General features: G+C 33.2%; 1 protein-coding gene across 2 annotated transcripts in view; it reads left to right on the top strand.

The window, feature by feature from the left end:
- LOC114338558 (uncharacterized) overlaps positions 1-20,901 on the top strand; it is a 221,349-nt gene that overhangs the window by 31,399 nt on the left and 169,049 nt on the right. For both annotated transcript variants that reach the window (XM_050649767.1, XM_028289161.2), the window contains exon 2: positions 15,729-15,938. In XM_050649767.1, coding sequence (XP_050505724.1) covers positions 15,729-15,938 — 210 coding nt within the window. The remainder of the gene's footprint in view (positions 1-15,728; positions 15,939-20,901) is intronic.

Below are 20,901 nucleotides of genomic sequence, written 5' to 3'. Positions count from 1 at the left end.
TGGTGGGCACTCAATAAGAAAGGAGTCCCTGGTGAATATGTAAAGATTGTGAGGGATATGTATGAGGGAGTAACGACTAGTGTTAGGACAGGTGTGGGAGAGACTGATAAATTTCATGTGAAAGTAGGATTGCACCAAGGTTCTGTGCTTAGTCCGTATTTATTCTCATTAGTTGTGGACCAGATAACAACGAAACTACAGGGTAACATTCCATGGTGCTTAATGTATGCTGATGATGTCGTGTTAGTAGGAAATAGTGAAAGAGACCTAGAACAAAAACTGGAACAGTGGAGACAAGCTCTGGAGGAAAAAGGTTTAAAACTTAGTAGGACAAAAACAGAGTATTTGGAATGTTCATTTAAAGATGGAGCTACTACAAATAAAATGGTATCTTTGGATGGTGAAATGATTGTGAAAAGCAATAGTTTTAAGTACCTAGGATCGGTATTACAGAGTAATGGAGAAATAGATGGAGATGCATGCAGTAGAATTAGGGCTGGATGGATGAAGTGGAAAGAAGCGAGTGGTGTGTTGTGTGACAGAAAAATTCCAATGAAGCTGAAGGGAAAATTCTATAAAACAGCCATAAGACCGGCTATGATGTACGGAACTGAATGTTGGGCAGTGAAAAAGAAAGAGGAACAACGAATGCATGTGGCGGAAATGAGAATGCTTAGATGGATGAGTGGAGTGACAAAGAAGGATAAAATTAGAAATGAGTATATTAGGGGAAGTCTAGGTGTGGCACCAATTGATGCCAAAATGAGAGAGCATAGGTTAAGATGGTTTGGTCATGTTCAACGTCGAGACGTTAATCACCCAATACGAAGAATAGCTGAAGTGCAGATTCCTGGAAGGAGTAGGAGAGGAAGACCAAAGAAGACCTGGGGGGAGGCGATAAGGCAGGACATGTTGGTAAAGGGGATTAACATTGATATGACCCAAGACAGAATTGTGTGGAGAAATGCAATTAGGGAAGCCGACCCCGCATAGGGATAAGGCAAAGAGAATGATGATGATGATGGACTGAGCAAATTGACGTCATTAAATCTCGCATAATATATGGGACATCCTGTATAAACAATACAGTTTCAGTATAATACAATACAATAAAATTTAAAATTTATCATTAAAAGTATATAATACTTACAAATGCAATTTAATGTGCTTATTCATTTTTTAAGTACTAAAGAAATGAGACAAAAAATGTATTATAAAAATAAAATAATTGTAAGTTATGACGACGACACTGTTTATTTAGTGTTTATATTGCTTGCCGCCTTTGAAACATGAGAAGGTATTTTGACCAGATAACGATATGATTTGAGCCTAAGTACTTCCGAACAATTTGACCAATTACTCTTCAGTATTGCCCAATAAGATACGTTAGAAAGTAGTAAGCCACACCCGCGTCCATGTGGACTAATACAAGGAGTGATCAATTTTGAAGCAAGCAAATGTTTATATGGTTTATCTTTATTTCTATGCTCTTGGTAGAATTATTGACCGGACCCCAAAAATGCTTCTGGTCCAACTGACATCGTAAGAACAGTACTTATGTGAATGTGTACTCTTTTGTATGGTGTCGAAGGTTAGACTTTAACGGATACCCTTCTCAAAAAGCTGGAAGCCTTTGAAACCTTGGTGTATCGGAGGATCCTACAAATAAGTTGGGTGGATAGAGTTCGTAACGAAGTTGTTATACATCGGAGGGGAAAAATTACGGGAAGTCATCAGAGCAGTAAAAACTCGCAAACTTGAATTTTTTTTGGCCATGTTATGAGGTGCTATGTGCTATCCGTATTATACTACGGGATGGAAGCGTGGACACTGAAGAAAATTGACGTGAGAAGACCGGAGACATTCGAGATATGGATGTACCGAAGAGTGCTGAAGATCTTATGGGTAAATAGAATAACCAACGTAGAGGTAATCATACAGACGTATGCATAAGGAAAGAGAAGTACTTCTAACAATTAAGAGAAGAAAACTGAGATATATGGGACATGTGATGGGAGATAAATATCTAATACTCCAGTTCATTATGTAAGGAATATCCAGGAAAAAGATTTATAGGAAGCTAATAGCTGATTTAACTCATGACTGAAGAATCTTAGGGCATGGTTTGGATGTAGTAACAACGAATTATTTAGAGCCGCACTCTCAAAAGTAAAAATCGCTTTGATGATTGCCAACCTTCGAAGCGGAGACGGCACCTAGAGAAGAATGCGCCACCCAGAGAGTTATAATATACTCATTTAATAATAAAAGGCAACGAAGACGGAAGAAAAAGGCCAGGTCGAAGAAAAACGTCATGGTTTAGAAACCTAAGAGAGTGAAGCCATTTTCTTAGCTGCCGCCAACAAAATTACTACAGCCAATTTTGATAGCCAACACTCGATAATCGAGCACGGCACATGAAGAAGAAGACATGTGTGAATAATTTTATTCCACTTTAAAATTCCTGAAATTCAAATACTCATCAGTACGAACTAACCAGCATCTAAAAGAATTACTAAGAAGTGCTGTCACCATTTATTCATTAAGATTTAAAGAATTATCAAAAGTAGTAAAAAAGTTCTGTAAAAAATTTTTGAACACCTCTTTTTTGCATAACTTTTTAATACGCATTTAATGACGGCTTCTAAAAAAATTCAAATTTCTATCAAAGAATATCAAGGACCTTGGCCACCCCTGTTACAGACGACAATTAGATAAGAATTATTGTTTCATTAGTAAATAGAGATCTAGTACCTACTTACCTACCATTGCAATCTAAATCACTTTGAGAATCTGGTTGATGGAAAAATGAAGAAATTTTGGGTATCTTCTTCAGAACTTCTTCCTTTTTTTGTTTCATTTTTCTTTTCATCGCTCCACTCAGCTACTCTCTTTTTATTTCACTCATTTTTTTCACTTCACAATATTTTCAGAATTTAAAATTTAAACTTTCTGAATCGACTGCACAAATTGAACCTAATAAACCTAATAAACTCTAATAAACCAAACTCAAAAAATAGATTTGAAATCAGATACAGTTTTTTCAACAACACTTGTTCTTGTTATATTATATAAGCCAAGGGTGACTGGACAATGAAAAAATGGGCTAAACAATAAATAGATTAAGTACACGAAAATATACCCAAAACAACATACACACTTTTCCAAATCGTCAAAGATTAAGCGATAACAAAAATTGCAATTTGGCCATTTTACAGTGTGTCAACGCCAACAGTGAATGAACAATGAAAAGTAACTTGAAACCAAAAACAAAGCTACTTTGTTGTTATGGAATACGGCGGCAAATATTATAGATAAAGAATCCATTACACGAAAAGGTCGACATCCAAACAATACACTGTTTCAAAGCGTTTTATTAGGGAAATTGTAGAATATTTTGTTCAATTTTTTAAATGGAAGTTTTGTTTCGACATGCAGCCGACTTCTTTGCTCTGAAATTATTAATTGTCCTGGTTTTGAGAATAGTCGTCTTCTAATCATATTCATATAACACAACATTCCTGCGTTGCGACGCCTACAGTAATATCGAATATCGTATCCAAACTTTTTAAAAATATGTCACCTTAGCACTTATATTTCTCCAAGAAATTAACGCACCACCCATCTTTATTTATACGTCCATGGCACCATACCACCTTAAAAACGGGGCATTTTTAATGTCTCAATTTTCTAAACCTGTTGTTATTTAAATTTAAGTGATTTTTTTAAATATTTGGTCTTATTCTATTCTTTATAAATATCGCAGTAATAATATATATTGTTGGTAGACAGGTCAATTATTGTCAGTGTATACCGGGTGTACCAATCAAACTGTGTTTTTTCTTACTTTATAAATGCTTTGTTTACCAAATAGGGAGGGGTTGAAATTTTTCTTACAAACTGACGATTTATTTATTGCTCTAAAATCGGTTGAGATATGCAAATGAAATTTTGTGGGTTTTAAGAGGTAGTTTTAACTTTAGTTAGTTAGAACATAGACAGCGATCGTGGGTTCAAACCCCACCCGGTGTCAGTTGTTTAGATATTTATTAATTTGGCTAGTCTTTACTATGGCTATGATATTTTGGATAGTCTTTACTATGGCTATGATATTCAAGCTTAAAATGTACCTCTCTGTTACGTTGTTCTAAGATATGCAATAGGCTAATGGGCAACTGCGAGACTTGCAAGACTCTTGCTGCAAGACCAAGACCAAGACAGGGAGCGCAATACCAAGACCAAGACCAGGTGTACTGGCGCAAGACCAAGACCAAGACTGCCTAAGTCTCGTCTTGGTCTTGCATTTGGGCAACACTACCCCTGTGGTACTCCGGCTTCCGTGGTACCGTTTTTGAACAGGATTTGTCCTATTCGGGTGCGCCACGCTAGTAGACACACGGGTACATAAATATGTAATTGCTAGGCTTCTGGGCTAATCCGGCCCGTTCTCACATTGACTTTCATATCTGTCATTTCATGTGACCGTCATCATGTATGTCATGTAATATTTTATAACTTTTACTTTTTTTTTGCTTGGGCTATAGTCATTCAGCCAGTCTCAATCAAAAGTAAATATATTAAAAAACCAAATACTATGGACTGTAATACATACAACTCTTGACATTTCCCAATTTCCCATTACATTTGAGGAAGCAAAAAAATAGCGCCATCTAGGCGGTCTACGGTGATAACCAGAGCAATCTAACCTTACTTTTATAAAATTGCTTTATTATTGTTTTTGCATAAGTGTTTGAACTATTTTTATTTTAATTTAATTTAGCAAAATTAGCTTGTTATTCAAAAATTTATAAAATTAAATTTTAATGTTTAAGTCAAATTTTACGTTGTCACAACGTAACTTTGTAACTTTGTCTTGTCTCATACATGTACAACTTTGTATAATGTCACATGTGATGAATAAATTTGACTTGACTTGACTTGACGTAGTTTCACTGCAAGCCGACAGTGGCGCTAGTGGCAACGTGCTTCCAGATTTCTGTGGGAGTTATATGTATTACAGTTAATAGTATTTGGTGAAACATGGTTATTATAATAATATTACAATTTGTTACTTCGTATTTTACCTACTCATCACAGCTAATATACATATTATGTTAATAAATATTATGTCGGTTCGCTAAACTCTGACACAACTGGCTAGTGATTTTAGTAATAGTCCAGAAAGCCCCTGCGCATCCGCTAGGAAAAATATTCTAATTCAGATTTTTTGCACAATCTTACTCAAAAAGGACTCCTTTTAACAAATTTGCATGTTGCCAGGACCAAAAGGTGGTCAAAAATTTTTTGAACGTTTTTTTTTTGTTTTTTTCCTAAAGTTATTTTTTTTGTATGGAAAAAAGTTTTTTTAGGTTTTTTGGATCATTCCAAAGAGAACAGGTCTTTAGTGACTTTTCTCTAAAAATGATAGTTTTTGACATATAAGCGATTAAAAATTGAAAAATTGCGAAATCGGCCATTTTTAACCCTCAAAAACTATGTGAAAAACTAAAAATTTTAATGTTGCCAAGGTAGGTAGATATTCTTTAAACATCGATTGATGAAATCCAGAACAGTTTTTTGCAATACAATATTCAAAACTCCTTTGTTTTTTAATTGCTAATCAAGCGTGCGCGACACTATTTTCCACCGACAGTATGGTGCAAATGAAAGGAATAAATTCGTTATTTCGTAAACCGGCGACTTTAAGGAAAAATTCCAAAACAGGTCGATTTTTATTTTTAAGTTATGATATTGCGGCATATATGGTATACTAGTGACGTCATCCGTCTGGGCGTGATGACGTAATCGATGATTTTTTTAAATGAGAATAGGGGTCGCGTGCTAGCTCATTTGAAAGGTTCTTCAATTCTCTATTTAGTAATATAAACATTTATATAATTATTTATACGGGGTGGCCAAAAAAATTTTATTAAATTAAATTATTTGACTAAAAAAGAAGTAGAAGGACACCCTGTATAAATAATTATGTAAATGTTTACATTACTGAATAGAGAATTGAAGAACCTTTCAAATGAGCTACCACACGACCCCTATTCTCATTTAAAAAAATCATCGATTACGTCATCACGCCCAGACGGATGACGTCACTAGTATACAATAATATATGCCGCAATATCATAACTTAAAAATAAAAATCGACCGGTTTCGGGATTTTTCCTTAAAGTCGCCGGTTTACGATATAACGAATTTATTCCTTTCATTTGCACCATACTGTCGGTGGAAAATAGTGTCGCGCACGCTTGATTAGCAATTAAAAAACAAAGGAGTTTTGAATACTGCATTGCAAAAAACTCTTCGGCATTTCATCAATCGATGTTTAAAAAATATCCACCTACCTTGGCAACATTCAAATTTTCAGTTTTTCATAGTTTTTGAGGGTTAAAAATGGCCTATTTCGCAATTTTTCAATTTTTAATCTCTTATATGTCAAAAACTATAATTTTTAGAGAAAAGTCACTAAAGACCTTTTCTGTTTGGAATGATCCAAAAAACCTAAAAAAACTTTTTTCCATGCAAAAAAAATAATTTTAGGAAAAAAACAAAAAAAAAACGTTTTAAAAAATGTTTGACCACCTTTTGGTCCTGGCAACATGCAAATTTGTTAAAAGGAGTCCTTTTTGAGTAAGATTGTGCAAAAAATCCGAATTAGAATATTTTTCCTAGCGGATGCGCAGTGGCTTTCTGGACTATAAGTAATTTTGCAATTTGGTAAAATTGGCAAAAAAATAATTACCAAATAGTTAATAATTACTAAATACATAGTTAGTAATTTTGCAAATTTTGGCAAAATAGGCCAAAAGCAAAAAAATTACCTACTAAAATCACTAGCCAGTTGTGTCTGAGTTTAGTGAACCGACTATACCTATAATATACTTAATGGTGTATACATTTTACAAATAAAAATATTAATGTTAAAATTTAAAATAATTGCGTTTTTTTGTATTTTTTTTGTTTTGTTTTTTCTTGTTTTTTTTGTCACTACGATAAGATGTCAACCCGGTTCAACACCTCGGAGGTTTAAATCCTCTTAGTGATTATTTTTTTCTTTATTTTTTTTTAAATTTTTTTTATATTTAATTTTGTATTTTTTACATATTAGATTATTTTAAATAGTAGATTTTTTTAAGTTATACATTTTTTTTTAAATTTTTTTCTTGTTTCATTTTTTTTATTATTATTTTTTAATTCTTTTTCAAATATAACTAATTACAATAATATTTTACTATCCGACAAACAAGATACCAAACCGAAACAGTCAAACATTTTCTTTTTATTCAGTGACGGAATAAAGAGAATATTTACAGGGAATGGGATGTTCTGGTCTATAATTTTTTATTATTTTTTTTAATTAGGTTATTGGTTAGGTGTTTATGCTTCTTGCATTAAAAAAATATGTGGTTCAAGGTTCAAGTCACTTTTAACCTCACATTCTTGACAAATATTCGAATCTAATATGTTTATTTTAAATAAATGTGCAGGATAACGTGCATGACCAAATCTAATTCTACTGATGGTGGATATGTATTTGCGGGGGAGGGTGAAATTATTATACCAAGTTTTTCCAAGGTTTTTCCGGAATAATCGGTTTAATCAAACTGTATTGTGTTGTTGTTATACTACAGTACTTTTCCCAGTGTGTTTTCCAGTTCTTCATCTGTTCAGTTCTTAAACAAGCATAAGCATCTAGAATGCAGGGCTTATCTATATTTGGTTACTGTTCCATGTATGAGGGAATTTTTAGCTAATTGGTTTTCATGTTCATTATGTGTAAGTCCTGAATATGCTTTGATCCACATAAGTTGTATTTTTTGGGTGTGTTTATTAATTTCAAATAAGATTTTTTTTATTAAAAAAATGTATGGATTAGAAGTACTACAAGGTAGTTGAGGTGGTTGTATAGCAGTGAGCACAGATAATGAATCGGATAAAATTACTGCAGAATAATAGGATGCTAACTTGAAATAAATTAAAGCCTCATGTACCGCCGCAGCCTCGGTACTAAACATGAAGAAATTTGAGGGCAGTCTAGTTTAAACATTTTTTCTATAAATTTATCTGGAATATAAAAGGCACAACCAGTACTATTTCAACTTTTGGATGCATCTGTATAAATACAAACAGATTTTGACCAATTTGTAAGGTGGTTGTTTAAAACAATACGGTTTAATAAAGACTGCTGATGATAACTGGGTTGAATTATATCTACCTACTTGATTTAGTAACTCAAAGAAATCTACCACTTTATTTGCAACTGCAAGTTCAGTATTATTATTCGTAGTGTTTCGAAATGCTTCACACAACGGTGGCGAGTTTTTGTGAGCCCAATATTTATCTGTTAAATCAAAATATTTAAAGTACTAATTTCTTTATACAAGGTGTCCCAAAAGTTGTGGAACGGTCGAATATTTCGCGAACTAAACATCGTATCGAAAAACTGAAAAATACGTGTTCAATCATTTTTAAAAATCTATCCAATCACACCAAACACCAACCCCCACTACACCCCCTGAAGGTGAGGTGGGGGTAACTTTAAAATCTCAAATGGAAACCCCCCAGTTTTTCTTGCAGATTTTAATTCGTTACGTACAAGTAAGCAACTTTTATTCAAGACATTTTTTCGAACTGTGGGTAGATGGCGTTATAATTGGGAAAACGATTTATCCTGATACTATGGGTAAATTATACAAACGGTCTAATATCTCACGAAATACACTTCTAAATGATAAACTAAAAAACAGATTTTTAATCTTTCTCGAAAACCTTTCAAATAACACCAAACGTGACCCTCCAACCCACCCCCTGAAAGTGGGGTGGGGGGTAACTTTAAAATATTAAATAGCAACCCCCACTTTTTATTACAGATTCGGATCCGTCATGAAAAATTAAGCAACATTTATTTGAAACATTTTTTAGAATTGTTAATAGATGGCTCTTTAATTGGAAAAATACGATTTATTAGCGCCATCTATTAGAAATTTTAAAAATGTTTCGAATAAATGTTGCTTAATTTTTTATGACGAATCCGAATCTGCGATAAAAAGTAGGGGATGCTATATAAGATTTTAAAGTTACCCCCCACCCCACCTCCAGGGGGTGGGTTGGAGGGTCATGTTTGGTGTTATTCGATAGGTTTTCGAAAAAGATTAAAAATCTGTTTTTGGTTTCTCATTTGGAAGTGTATTTCGTGAGATATTGGACCGTTTCTATAATTTTACCTATGGTACCAGGATAAATCGTTTTTCCCAATTATAGCGCCATCTATCCACAGTTCAAAAAAATGTCTTGAATAAAACTTGCCTACTTTTATGTAACAAATCCAAATTTGCAAGAAAAACTGGGGGTTTCTATTTAAGATTTTAAAGTTACCCCCACCCCAACTCCAGAGGGTGTAGTGGGGATTGGTGTTTGGGGTCATTGGATAGATTTTTAAAAATGATTGAACACGTATTTTTCAGTTTTTTGATCCGATGTTTAGTTCGCGAAATATTCGACTGTTCCGCTACTTTTGGGACACCCTATATAAACAAGTGTTGTAACATCGAATCGAAGAAATTTTTAACTGAGATATTCTCTTCTGAATTTAGTGGGCGATTCCATTGTTTCAACATAGAGTGGTTCAATAGGGGTAGATATCATAGCACCTATATAGCAACGCAATACTGTGTTTAGAAAAACATCTATGCGACCTAAAATATTGTTACTAGCAAATCCATACAGTACTGAGCCATAATCTACAGTGAGTCCATAAAGTAACGCATAAATTCATTATTAGTTAAATAAACAATATTATTAGTAATTCCCGAAACAGGTCGATTTTTGATTTTAGTTTATGATTTTTTGGCATATATAACATACTAGTGACGTCATCCATTTGGATATGATGACGTAATCGATGATTTTTTTTTAATGAGAATAGGGGTCGTGTGCTAGCTCATTTGAAACGTAGTTCAAGTATCTATTCAGTAATATAAACATTAACATAATTATATATACAGGGTGTCCAAGAACCATTTTTAATTAAAATAATTGACACAAAAAGAAGAATGTGTGTAATGTATTTAATTCAAAATACATTTTACTGCTGTCAGAAAACAGAAATAAAATGTTTATTTGACAAATTAGTGCTTTAGCAATAAGCTTTTCGCTTAAATTCAATGTTCAAGCTGCCACCCAACGGCTTCTTAGCAGTTTGAACATTTAATTTAAGCGAAAAGCAATGTTTATTTGCAAAATAAATACTTCATATATTTTTTCTGACAACAGTAAAATGTATTTTAAATTAAATAAATTACGCACATTCTTCTTTTTGTGTCAATTAATTTAAATAAAAGAGATTTTTTTGGACACCCTGTATAAATAATTATGTTAATGTTTATATTGCTGAATAGAGAATTGAATTACCTTTTAAATGAGCTGGCACACGACTCCTATTCTCATTTATAAAAATCATAGATTACGTCATAACGTTCAGGCGGGTGACGTCACTAGTATCATATATGCCAAAATATCGTAAATTAAAAGCAAAAATAACATTTTTCGAGAATTTCTAATAATGTTGTTTATTTAGCTAATAATGAATTTATGCGTTACTTTGTGGACGCACTGTATAATAGATCTGATTATATGATATCACTTTTACAACTTTAACACATGACAACAATAACAATGACAACTATAAACTTCAAATACAACTGTTCTATAAACTGTCAACTGTCTATGTTTATATAGAGTTTCTGATGTTCTAGACGTCACTAGACATTTCTAGATTATTCAATGACATCTCGAATATTCTCCAACTTAATACTTCTTTTACGTCAAAGGACTTTTTCTATGTAGGATCAGTCTGTTTACTTGTTGGCATAAAAGTAAACAGTGCAACAAGTGAAGGGTCCAGGACTGTATTAGCTCAATGTGCCCGTGTGTCTTCTAGCTTGGCGGTTACTATACAGTATGGTGCAAATGAAAGGAATAAATTCGTAAACTGACAACTTTAAGAAAAAATCCCAAAACATGTCGATTTTTATTTTTAAATTATGATATTTTGGCATATATGTCCTACTAGTGACGTCATCCATCTGGGCTTGATGACGTATCGATGATTTTTTCTAATTAGAATAGTGGTCGTGTGCTAGCTCATTTGAAACGTAGTTCAAGTCACTATTCAGTAATATAAACATTAACATAATTATATATACAGGGTCTCCAAAAACAATTTTTAATTTGAACGGGAGTAGGGGTCGTGTGATAGCTCATTTGAAAGGTCATTCAATTCTCTATTCAGTAATATAAACATTTACATAATTATTTGTACAGTGTGTCAACAAAAATTATAATTAAATTATTTGACAAAAAAAAAGAATATAATACATGTATTTTATTTATTTCAAAATCTATTTTACTGTTGCCCGAAAACAGAAAAAAATGTTTATTTCACAAATAAACATTGCTTTTCAATTAAATTCATTGTTCAAGCAGGCTCCAGTCAGCCATCTGCCTATTGGAAGTTTGAACATTGAATTTAAGCGAAAAGCAATGTTTATTTGTAATATAAACATTTTTTTCTGATATTAGTCCGTTCTTTAACGGTAAAATATTGCAAAACCTCTAAATTTTAAAGAACCGCTTGGATTGACATGAAATTTGGCATACACATAGCTAACAAGTCAAAGAAAAAAAGTGATATTGTGCCGATATGTGCTTTTGCCTTAGGGGTGGTTTTCACCCCTCTTGGAGGTGAAAAAATATTCGTCCAAAGAAAGTCAGGAAATGGATAAACTGGCTAATTTTAAGTAACTTTTCTCCTATAGAGTTTTTTCACTAAGTCAATACTTTTCGAGTTATTTGACAGTGAATATGTTCATTTTTTCAACAAAATAACCACGCTTTTAGACGGTTTTTCGTAAATAACTCAAATAGTAAGTATTTTGTCGAAAAAACATTTTTAGCAAAAATATAGCCTGTAAAAAATTTTAAAAAAAATGGTGTATATATCACGTCTCTACACCTAGTAGAAGCAGAGTTATAGCTAATGAAATATAGGTTCATATTCGTCAAATTCCAAATGGAATACTTTAACGTGAAATAACCAAAAATTAAGCACATTTCGGGGAAAATTCATTACAACTTATTTAAAGTGTTTAAAAAAAGTCATTTTTGTTTTATAAAAAAAATTTCTAACGTCAAAATTAAACAAGTTACGCTCAAAATAAAGTTAGTCCCTTTTGGTTTTGGTAAAAAAATCGAAAAAATCACCCCCAATTAGTATCTTAAATGAACTTAATCGTTACGACTTCACAAGTTTCTTGACTCCTGTATATATTGTTTATATGATCTGTAAGTTTCATCGGTTCAAAGTCCTTATTATTGAAAGGGCTGTAGTTAAAAAGGGTTGAACGAGTCACTGATCACGAATGTATGCAAATTTAGAAACACCAAATCTTAATCAATTTTTGTCTAACAGAAAAACAAAAAAATACATGATATTCAGAAAAGCAAATCTGACTTTTTTTGTTTTTCAAGATTTTTGGTATCTCTAACAATTTTTAAGTTATTTTGAAAAAAGGGATATTTTTCAAAATTTAAATTTTTAAAAATTTTACTTTGAAACCAAATTGTTTCAAAAATAAGCACTTTGACTCGATCAAACTAACAGATCATATAAACACAACATAAGTAAAATAATTTGTGGAGCGGTAACGATTAATTTCATTTAAGTTGCTAATTAGGGGGTGGTCTTCCCGATTTTTTTTGCAAAAACAAAAGGGACCAATTTTATTTTGAGCGTAACTTGGTTAAATTTAAAGCTAGAAACTTTTTGTAAAAACAGAAATAAAGCTTTTTTTAAACACTTTAAAAAAGTTATAATAGATTTTCCCCAAAAAGTGCTTAATTTTTTGGATATTTCATGTCGAAATATTCTATTTGAAATTTGGTGAATATGAATCTATTTTTCATTGGCTATCACTCTGGTTCTACGAGATCCAGAGACCTAACGCATACACCATTTTTTTTTTACTTTTTTATGTGCTATATTTTTGCTAAGAACGTTTTTTTCGACAAAATACTTACTTTTTGAGTTATTTGCGAAAAACCGTCCAAAAATGTGGTTATTTTGTTGAAAAATGAACATCATCATCCAGCCTCAAAAGTCCACTGCTGAACATAGGCCTCCTCCCCTCGTTTCCAACCCCATCTATCCTGCGCCGCCCTCATCCAGTTTTTATTTACCTTTCTTAAGTCGTCAGTCCATCTTGTAAGCGGTCGACCGACGCTTCTCTTGTCTTCTCTTGGCCTCCATTCCAATAACCTCTTCGTCCATCGCCCATCTGTCATTCTGGCTACGTGTCCTGCCCATCTCCACTTCAACCTGGCTATCCTCTCGATGACGTCAGTCACCTTTGTTCTTCTCCTGATTTCTTCGTTTCTGATTTTGTCTCGCAGAGTTATTCCTAACATTGACCGCTCCATTCTTCTCTGCGTGACTCTTAGTTTGGTAGCCGAGGCTTTAGTTAAGGTAAGTGTTTCTGATCCGTACGTCAAGACTGGGAGGACGCACTGATCGAATACCTTTCTCTTTAGACATGTGGGTAACTCACTTTTAAAAGTTTCTCTCAGTTTTCCAAATGCTGCCCACCCAAGACCGATTCTTCTCTTCAGCTCATGAGTCTGGTTATCCCTGCCAATCGTAATTTCATGTCCCAGGTATTTATATCTATCTACGAGTTCTATTTCCTTCCCACCAATACTGATGTTCTGGTTGGGTACCAAATTTGTCATTATTTTTGTTTTCGAGATGTTTATATTTAAACCTACATTTTCTGTAGCTACAGAAAATGTAGGAAAAATGAACATATTCACTCGCAAATAACTCGAAAAGTGTTGACTTGGCGAAAAAGCTCTATAGAACAAAAGTTACTTAAAATTAGTCAGTTGACCCATTTCCGGACTTATTTTGGACATATATTTTTTCACCCCCAAGAGGGGGCGAAAGTCACCCCCAGGGCAAAAGCACACATCGGCACAATATCACTTTTTTTCTTGTAAGCTATATGTATGCCAAATTTCATGTCAAACCAAGCGGTTCTTTAAAATTTAGAGCAAAAACCGTGAAAGAATGGACTATATCTGACAGCAGTCAGATTTATTTGATTTAAATACAGTCGGAAAAATGAAAGAATACCCATGAACGAACATATAAAACACGCTGTACTTTCCTGTCACCGTGTCACAAAGAAAATTGTCCAGTGAAAGTACATGTAACAATAATTATTACATGTACTTGCGCTGGCCAATTTTTTGTGTGACACGGTGACAGGAAAATACAGCGTGTTTTATATGTTCGTTCATGGGTATTCTTTCATTTTTCCTACTGTACATTACATAATATGTATATACATTCTTCGTTTTTTGTCAAATAATTTAATTTGAATTTTTTTTGGACACCCTGTACAAATAATTATGTAGATGTTTATATTACTGAATAGAGAATTGAATAACCTTTAAAATGAGGTAGCACGCAATCCCTATTCTCATTTAAAAAAATCATCGATTACATCATCACGCCCAGATGGATGATGTCACTAGTATGACACACTATATGACAAAAATATCAGAATTTAAAAATAAAAATCGACCTGTTTCGGGATTTTTCCTTAAAGTTGCCGGTTTACGAAATAACGAATTTATTCCTTTCATTTGCACTATACTGTACATACAGTGAGGACGTTTGAGTTGGAATAAATTCATTATCTCGAGAATGGGCGAATTTGGAGAGATATCCTGAAAGAGATCGATTTATATTTTTAAATTATGACGTTTTATCATATATATTATATTAGTGACGTCATCAATCTGGGCGCGATGACGTAATCGGTGATTTTTTTAAATGAGAGTAGGGGTCGTGTGATAGCTCATTTGAAAGTTTATTTAATTCTCTATTCAGTAATATAAACTATAACATAATTATTTATACAGGGTTTCCAAGAAATTAATTTTGACTCAAATTAATTTAGACAAAAAGAAGAATGTATAATATACATATGATGTAATTCATTTAATTCGAAATAAATTTTAGAGCTCTCAGAAAACAGAGAAATAAATATTGTTTTCGCTTAAATTCAATGTTAAATCTACAAACCACCTGTCTCTTAGCAATCGGAACATTGAATTTAAGCGAAAAGCAATGTTTATTGTGAAATAAACATTTTTACCTGTTTTCTGACAGCAGTAAAACGTATTTTGAATTGAATATATTGCTTACATTCTTCTTTTTGTGTCAATTAAGTAATTTAACCAAAAAACATTTTTTGGCCATCCTGTATAAATAATTAGGTTATTGTTTATATTACTGAATAGATAATAGCCTTTCAAATGAGATATCACACAACCCTTACTCTCGTTTAAAAAAATCATCGATTACGTCATCACGCCCAGATGAATGACGTCACTAGTATGATATATATGCCAAAAAGTTATAATTTAAAAATATAAATCGACCTGTCTCGGGATTTCTCTCCAAAACCCGTTCTCGAGATAATGAATTTATTCCAACTCAAACGCCCTCACTGTATATTCAAAAGCAGGCGCCGAAGTCATACCGCAACCAGGTTTTTATACATAGTGTTTTTAGCTAGCGACTTCTTTTTATTTTATTTACTTATTCATTTTTTCAGCTAAATATATATAATTTACGAAATTTTCTATTTCAGGCTGCTATTACAAAAGAGGCTGGATCCTCTTACCAGGCATGCTGAAAGTACAACAGAGAGTAATGATCTAGAACCATTCATAGACAAGAGTCCAAACTTGTCAGAAGATATGCTCATCGATGACATACAAAAAAGAATGCCAAATCTACCGATTATCTATTGGAATAAAAACAAAAACAAACCTATGGGCTCAAACAACACATGTGCCAGGTAAATACAGTGTTTTATATTGTTCTTTTTTTATTTTTAAACGCTGTGCTTTAGTTCAATCGTTTGGGTCAAATCTTTAGATGTTAATTTGACTGCCTTTTCTTCAGTGCAAATGAATGAACATTTGCAGACATATGCATTCGCGGGAACAATACACGAATAGTCAATAATTTTTTTATGTTTATTAATTATTTAAATAAAAAAAAACGATTTTAATGGAAAATGCCGAAATTCTCTTGCTTTTACAATGTAGAAACTTGAAACTTTTACAGATTGTAGCTAATTATATGAACTACGACATATTTCTCCCTCGCTTGATTTGCGGCACTCGCCTCGTACCTCGACTCGTGCCAACAAACTTCTGTGCTCGTGAGAAATATGTCTTTTTCTCTATTGTTGTACAATATACTATTTTCTACGGCGTACAGATCCTTTTGAAATGATGATTTCCGTTTTTCTCCACTAAGAGGGGGTTTTTAGGGAAAAGCCCGGGAGTAGAGGTGCCAAACTTTTTTCGTCTTTTTGGGGTTCCCAAAATTGACATCCCCAGAAATATCCAACTTGTTCTTATCGTTTTTAGAGATCAAATCTCTGACGTCTGGACTATTAGGCCTGGATCCAGAGTACAAAAAAAAGTTTATTGATAGCAAGCTGAAAATTTGCTAATAGCTTAAAGAAACACTAGAACAGGGGAGTTTTAATTGTGGAACAGGTTACATATTTTGAACGTCAGAATACGAAAACGTCCCATATATTTTGTGGAACAGAACTTCCAATTGATTTGCTACTTTTTCATTAAACTCTCATTCAAAAATCAGACTGCTATTTATCACCAACATAATTTTTGTCATTTGACATGTTCTACGTGTCGTACTTATTAAAATGCCTAACATGTTTGTCGGACAAACATTTTTTCTTATAATTGATGGAAGTTCTTGATGGAAGTTCCGTTACTTGATGGAAGTTCATTTTATCTACTGTTGTAGAATTGTTTTTTTTAATTAAAAAAAATTATAGTTCATCATTTAAAAAGAAAATTAAATTTATATCAAAGACCATTAGATCATAGATTCTCATCCCAATCTAATTTAGCTATTAGACAGTGTTTCGGGAAAGAGAAAATGATTAGTGACATAATGATTCGACGAAGTGAATTGGTACACTAACAAACAATTCGGGAATAGAAAGTGGACATATCGTTTGGCGAAAACAATAATGTTTTTAAAGTGTTTCCGGGAAGGTTTAATGATGGTACACACTTTGTTTTAGTTTTTAGAAGTAAAAGTAGTATGTAGGAGAAAAACCAATTATGATATTTCTTAAAATTTGACAAATTGGAAAGTTATATAGAAAAATATTTGGTTCTTGAGAAATGGGTAGGAAAGGTTTTGAGAGAGGCTTGTTTTTGATTGGGTGGAAAACATCGGTAGAAGGGATAAGTAAGTTGGAGGCTGAATTTGCGAGAGAAGAGAGGGTCACTGTATAATGGATATCTGAGGAGAGGAGAGTAGTCGAGTTTCCAAAAGTGAGAGATCAGTGTATAGTGTTGTGATCCGCCTTTGCGAGCAGAATCAAGTTGAAACCGAATTGTCGACCGGTTGAAAAGTTAGTTTTCCTGGTCCGAGGGAGATTCCTTTGTTTTGTCTAGAATCTAGAACGAGTAGCTGATTGATATCTATTTGCACAAGATATCGAACAAGGAGGAAATTGAGTAAGAGAATTCGAGCAAGTCCTGTGTGTTGTTTTGGAAGCAGTTTGGACGAGAGGGACCTTTCCGCAACATCCAGATAGTACGTTGGGAGCATCGAGGACCACGCAATCCGGAAAAACATTTCCGGAACATCCTGACAAGTTCCACAATTAAAATCACGTTCCACAATTAAAACTTCCCCTGTTCCAGTATTCCCATACATCAAAGTTTGTCCGACTAGACACCGTTAAGCTATTAACAAATTTTCAGATTGCTATTAATAATTTTTTTTGGTAAGCGGGATCCAGGGCTACATTATGTCAAAAAGCCACTTAAATAGTATTGAAAAAAAAAATGATAACACGGAAGACTTCTGTAAATTCAATCAATACATTTTATGGGAACCTAATGCAATTTGTAATCATCAGCAATGTCATATAATTAACTCGGTGTTAGCTACGATATGTAATATTGGTAATTACATCTGGGGCATTTCCTGCATATCATTATTAACAACAATTGGCTTATTATAGTACTGATAATGCAAATCGCAAATAGACAGGAAATGAAAACAAAAAATAAATCATACAAATTGGAAACATTTGTTACACCAAGTTTCTTAAAAAGAAGATGTCCGCGTTAGTAGAAGGATATTCATTCATTTAACCTTGCTCTGTCTTTGTGTCAAGTAATTTGTTCTCAAATGCATAGCACAATGTTTTCATTTAAGCTATTTATAGATCAGCCTCGTATATAGGGAATTGCAATACATATTCGATCCACCATGTGCCGAATTTAAGTGCTCTTATTTTATAAGTAGAATTTACTTCAGTCATATACAGAGTGGTCCCAATCAGGACCGGCGATAATGGTTTTCAAGGGATATAAGGCGAGCACATCTATTTGTGTGCGCCTTTTTTCTGCTTGTGTTATAAAAAATACTAAAATAGAAACATTAATAATTTTGATACACGGTGACCACAAAGACGTCAACTCCATGGAGTTTTCTAAAGGAATTTTAATAGGTTTGTTCCAACATGAACTTTTGGACGGTCCAGAAACCGTCACGACGATCACCGTCCTGCGCAGTACCATGGAACGTATTATTTCGTTCCCATGGAACCCATGAAACGTTAATTATCTAGTAACGAAACGGTAATCTGACGGTTCTTGGCCGTGTTGGAACAAATCTAATATATAAAGATATTTTTAGTCATCATCATCAGTGGCGTTACAACTCTTTATGAACCAAAGCCTTCTTCAGAATAATTCTCCATTCGCCCCTGTCTCGGGCAACTCTTCTCCATGCTCTAATTCCAATAGATTTTAAATCATTCTCAAAGTTGTCTTGGTACCTAAGTCTTGGTTTTCCTCTTGCTCGTTGTCCTATCGGCTCTCTTCGGTCAAAAACTTTTCTAATTATGGCATCTTTCTCTCGCCTGACTACATGCCCTATCCATCTCTAAGGCTTGCTACTAGTGATGAGCAAAACAAGAACAAGACCAAGACCAGGCTAGTCTTGGTCTTGGTCTTGTTCTTGGAAGCTTGGTCTTGGTCTTGCAGCTAAAAGGCAGTCTTGGTCTTGGTCTTGCACTAGCCGGTCTTGTTCTTGGTCTTGGTCTTGCTGCAAGAGTCTTGCTGGTCTTGCTTTTTTGGTAGTAATAATTTGAACCAAACAATTTCGAATAAAATGTACATTGAAATAAATAAAGATGTGAAGAATGAAACTATATTTTCGCTTTAAAATTTTAACAGAATGTAGAATGTAGTTTCAAACGGATACCAATTTTAACATTATACATTCACCTAATGACCTAATTATTTCTCTCTATATAAAGAGATTAGAGTATATTTTTATAATGGTAACGTTTATCAGTAGGAAAAACCTGCATTTACAACCCTTGTTGCAATTGCCGGCCTTCGGTCGTGTCACGTTGTGTTTTGCATGCTGTCGATACCTGCCGCCTGCCTTCAGACCACGTCTTGAGTCTGGATTATTGTTTATTGCCCCTGTATTTTAATAAAATGTTAAAGAAAAAGAGCTTCTTAAAGGTGCCACAAATGGTCGGGGACCTTCAATTCACGGATTTTACGAAAAGGGATAAACGGTTTATAGTTGTTAACAGATAATGATCTGCTCCTTTCACTCGAACACTGTAGTATTTATCCTACGAGGGTCAAATTTAAGAACATAAATGAAATTTTTTTAAGAGAACACAAAAATCAAATATTGTTTACTCTATTTAATCATTATTTAATATAATTAACTTTTTTTATAAACTAACTAAAACATACTTTTAGTGATAATACATACTTTTTAGTAAATACGTACATATTTACCATACCTATTTATACACCTAATACTATAACATAATAACTAAACCTAATGGGGAGTCATAAACGCTTAATTCTGTAATTTGTTATCTTGCAGCTCTTTAATTTTATTTAAACTACATTGCTCCCGTAACATGAGTTACTCGCACTTTTTATTTTCTCATATTTTTGGATTGAATACCCATTATGATATTTAAAAAGTTGAAAATATTCGGATGTGGGTAGTAAAAACTAGAATTTAAAACACACTGAAATGATGCGCATGCATTTCAAGTGCGGCACATACTATTTGTACTACTGGCCCTTTCTGGGGAAAACCTAGATTCTTCCAAATAGTTTTCAACTATGAAATCAGTAAAATTCTTTACACGTTTGTCATCCGGGATTTTCACAAATAATTCAACTTTCAACTTTCGTTGATTGTAAAAAATTAATCCAAAAAATAATTTAAAAAATTTCCCAGTATCGGAATTTTTGTCATATTCAGAAACTGAACTTAAGCTTTGGATTTTGCGATACCAAGCTTGACACATTACAATCGACAACCCGTTATTTTTTATTCAGGCCACAATGCTTTCACAGCATTGTGAATCCCTTTTCAAAATCTATTATGATATTTTTTGTATTCATTTTAAATTTAACGACCTACATTTTTCCTCGATTATGCGAAAATAATTGAAATAAGTGTCAGTATTTTTATTAGACAAAAAAGCGAAAACTACTGGTACATAAAAACCGTTTTTAATTGCATTTTTTTTAAATGGATTACCCTATCTATAATTACATTTTTTTGTCTTACGAGTAATTTCAATTGTCCTTGAACTGTCGCCTTTTGAAAACTTGCCTTCTGGACACTTTGAAGGTTGAAAAAATGCAAACCGTTTGACTTAATCAAAACGACTTAAAAATATAACCAAAATATTATGTATTTTAAAAATT

Source organism: Diabrotica virgifera, chromosome 4 (assembly GCF_917563875.1).
Source record: "Diabrotica virgifera virgifera chromosome 4, PGI_DIABVI_V3a".
Lineage (NCBI taxonomy): Eukaryota > Metazoa > Arthropoda > Insecta > Coleoptera > Chrysomelidae > Diabrotica > Diabrotica virgifera.
The sequence above is the reverse complement of the archived record's forward strand: the minus strand, read 5'-3'. Positions and strand labels throughout refer to the sequence as shown.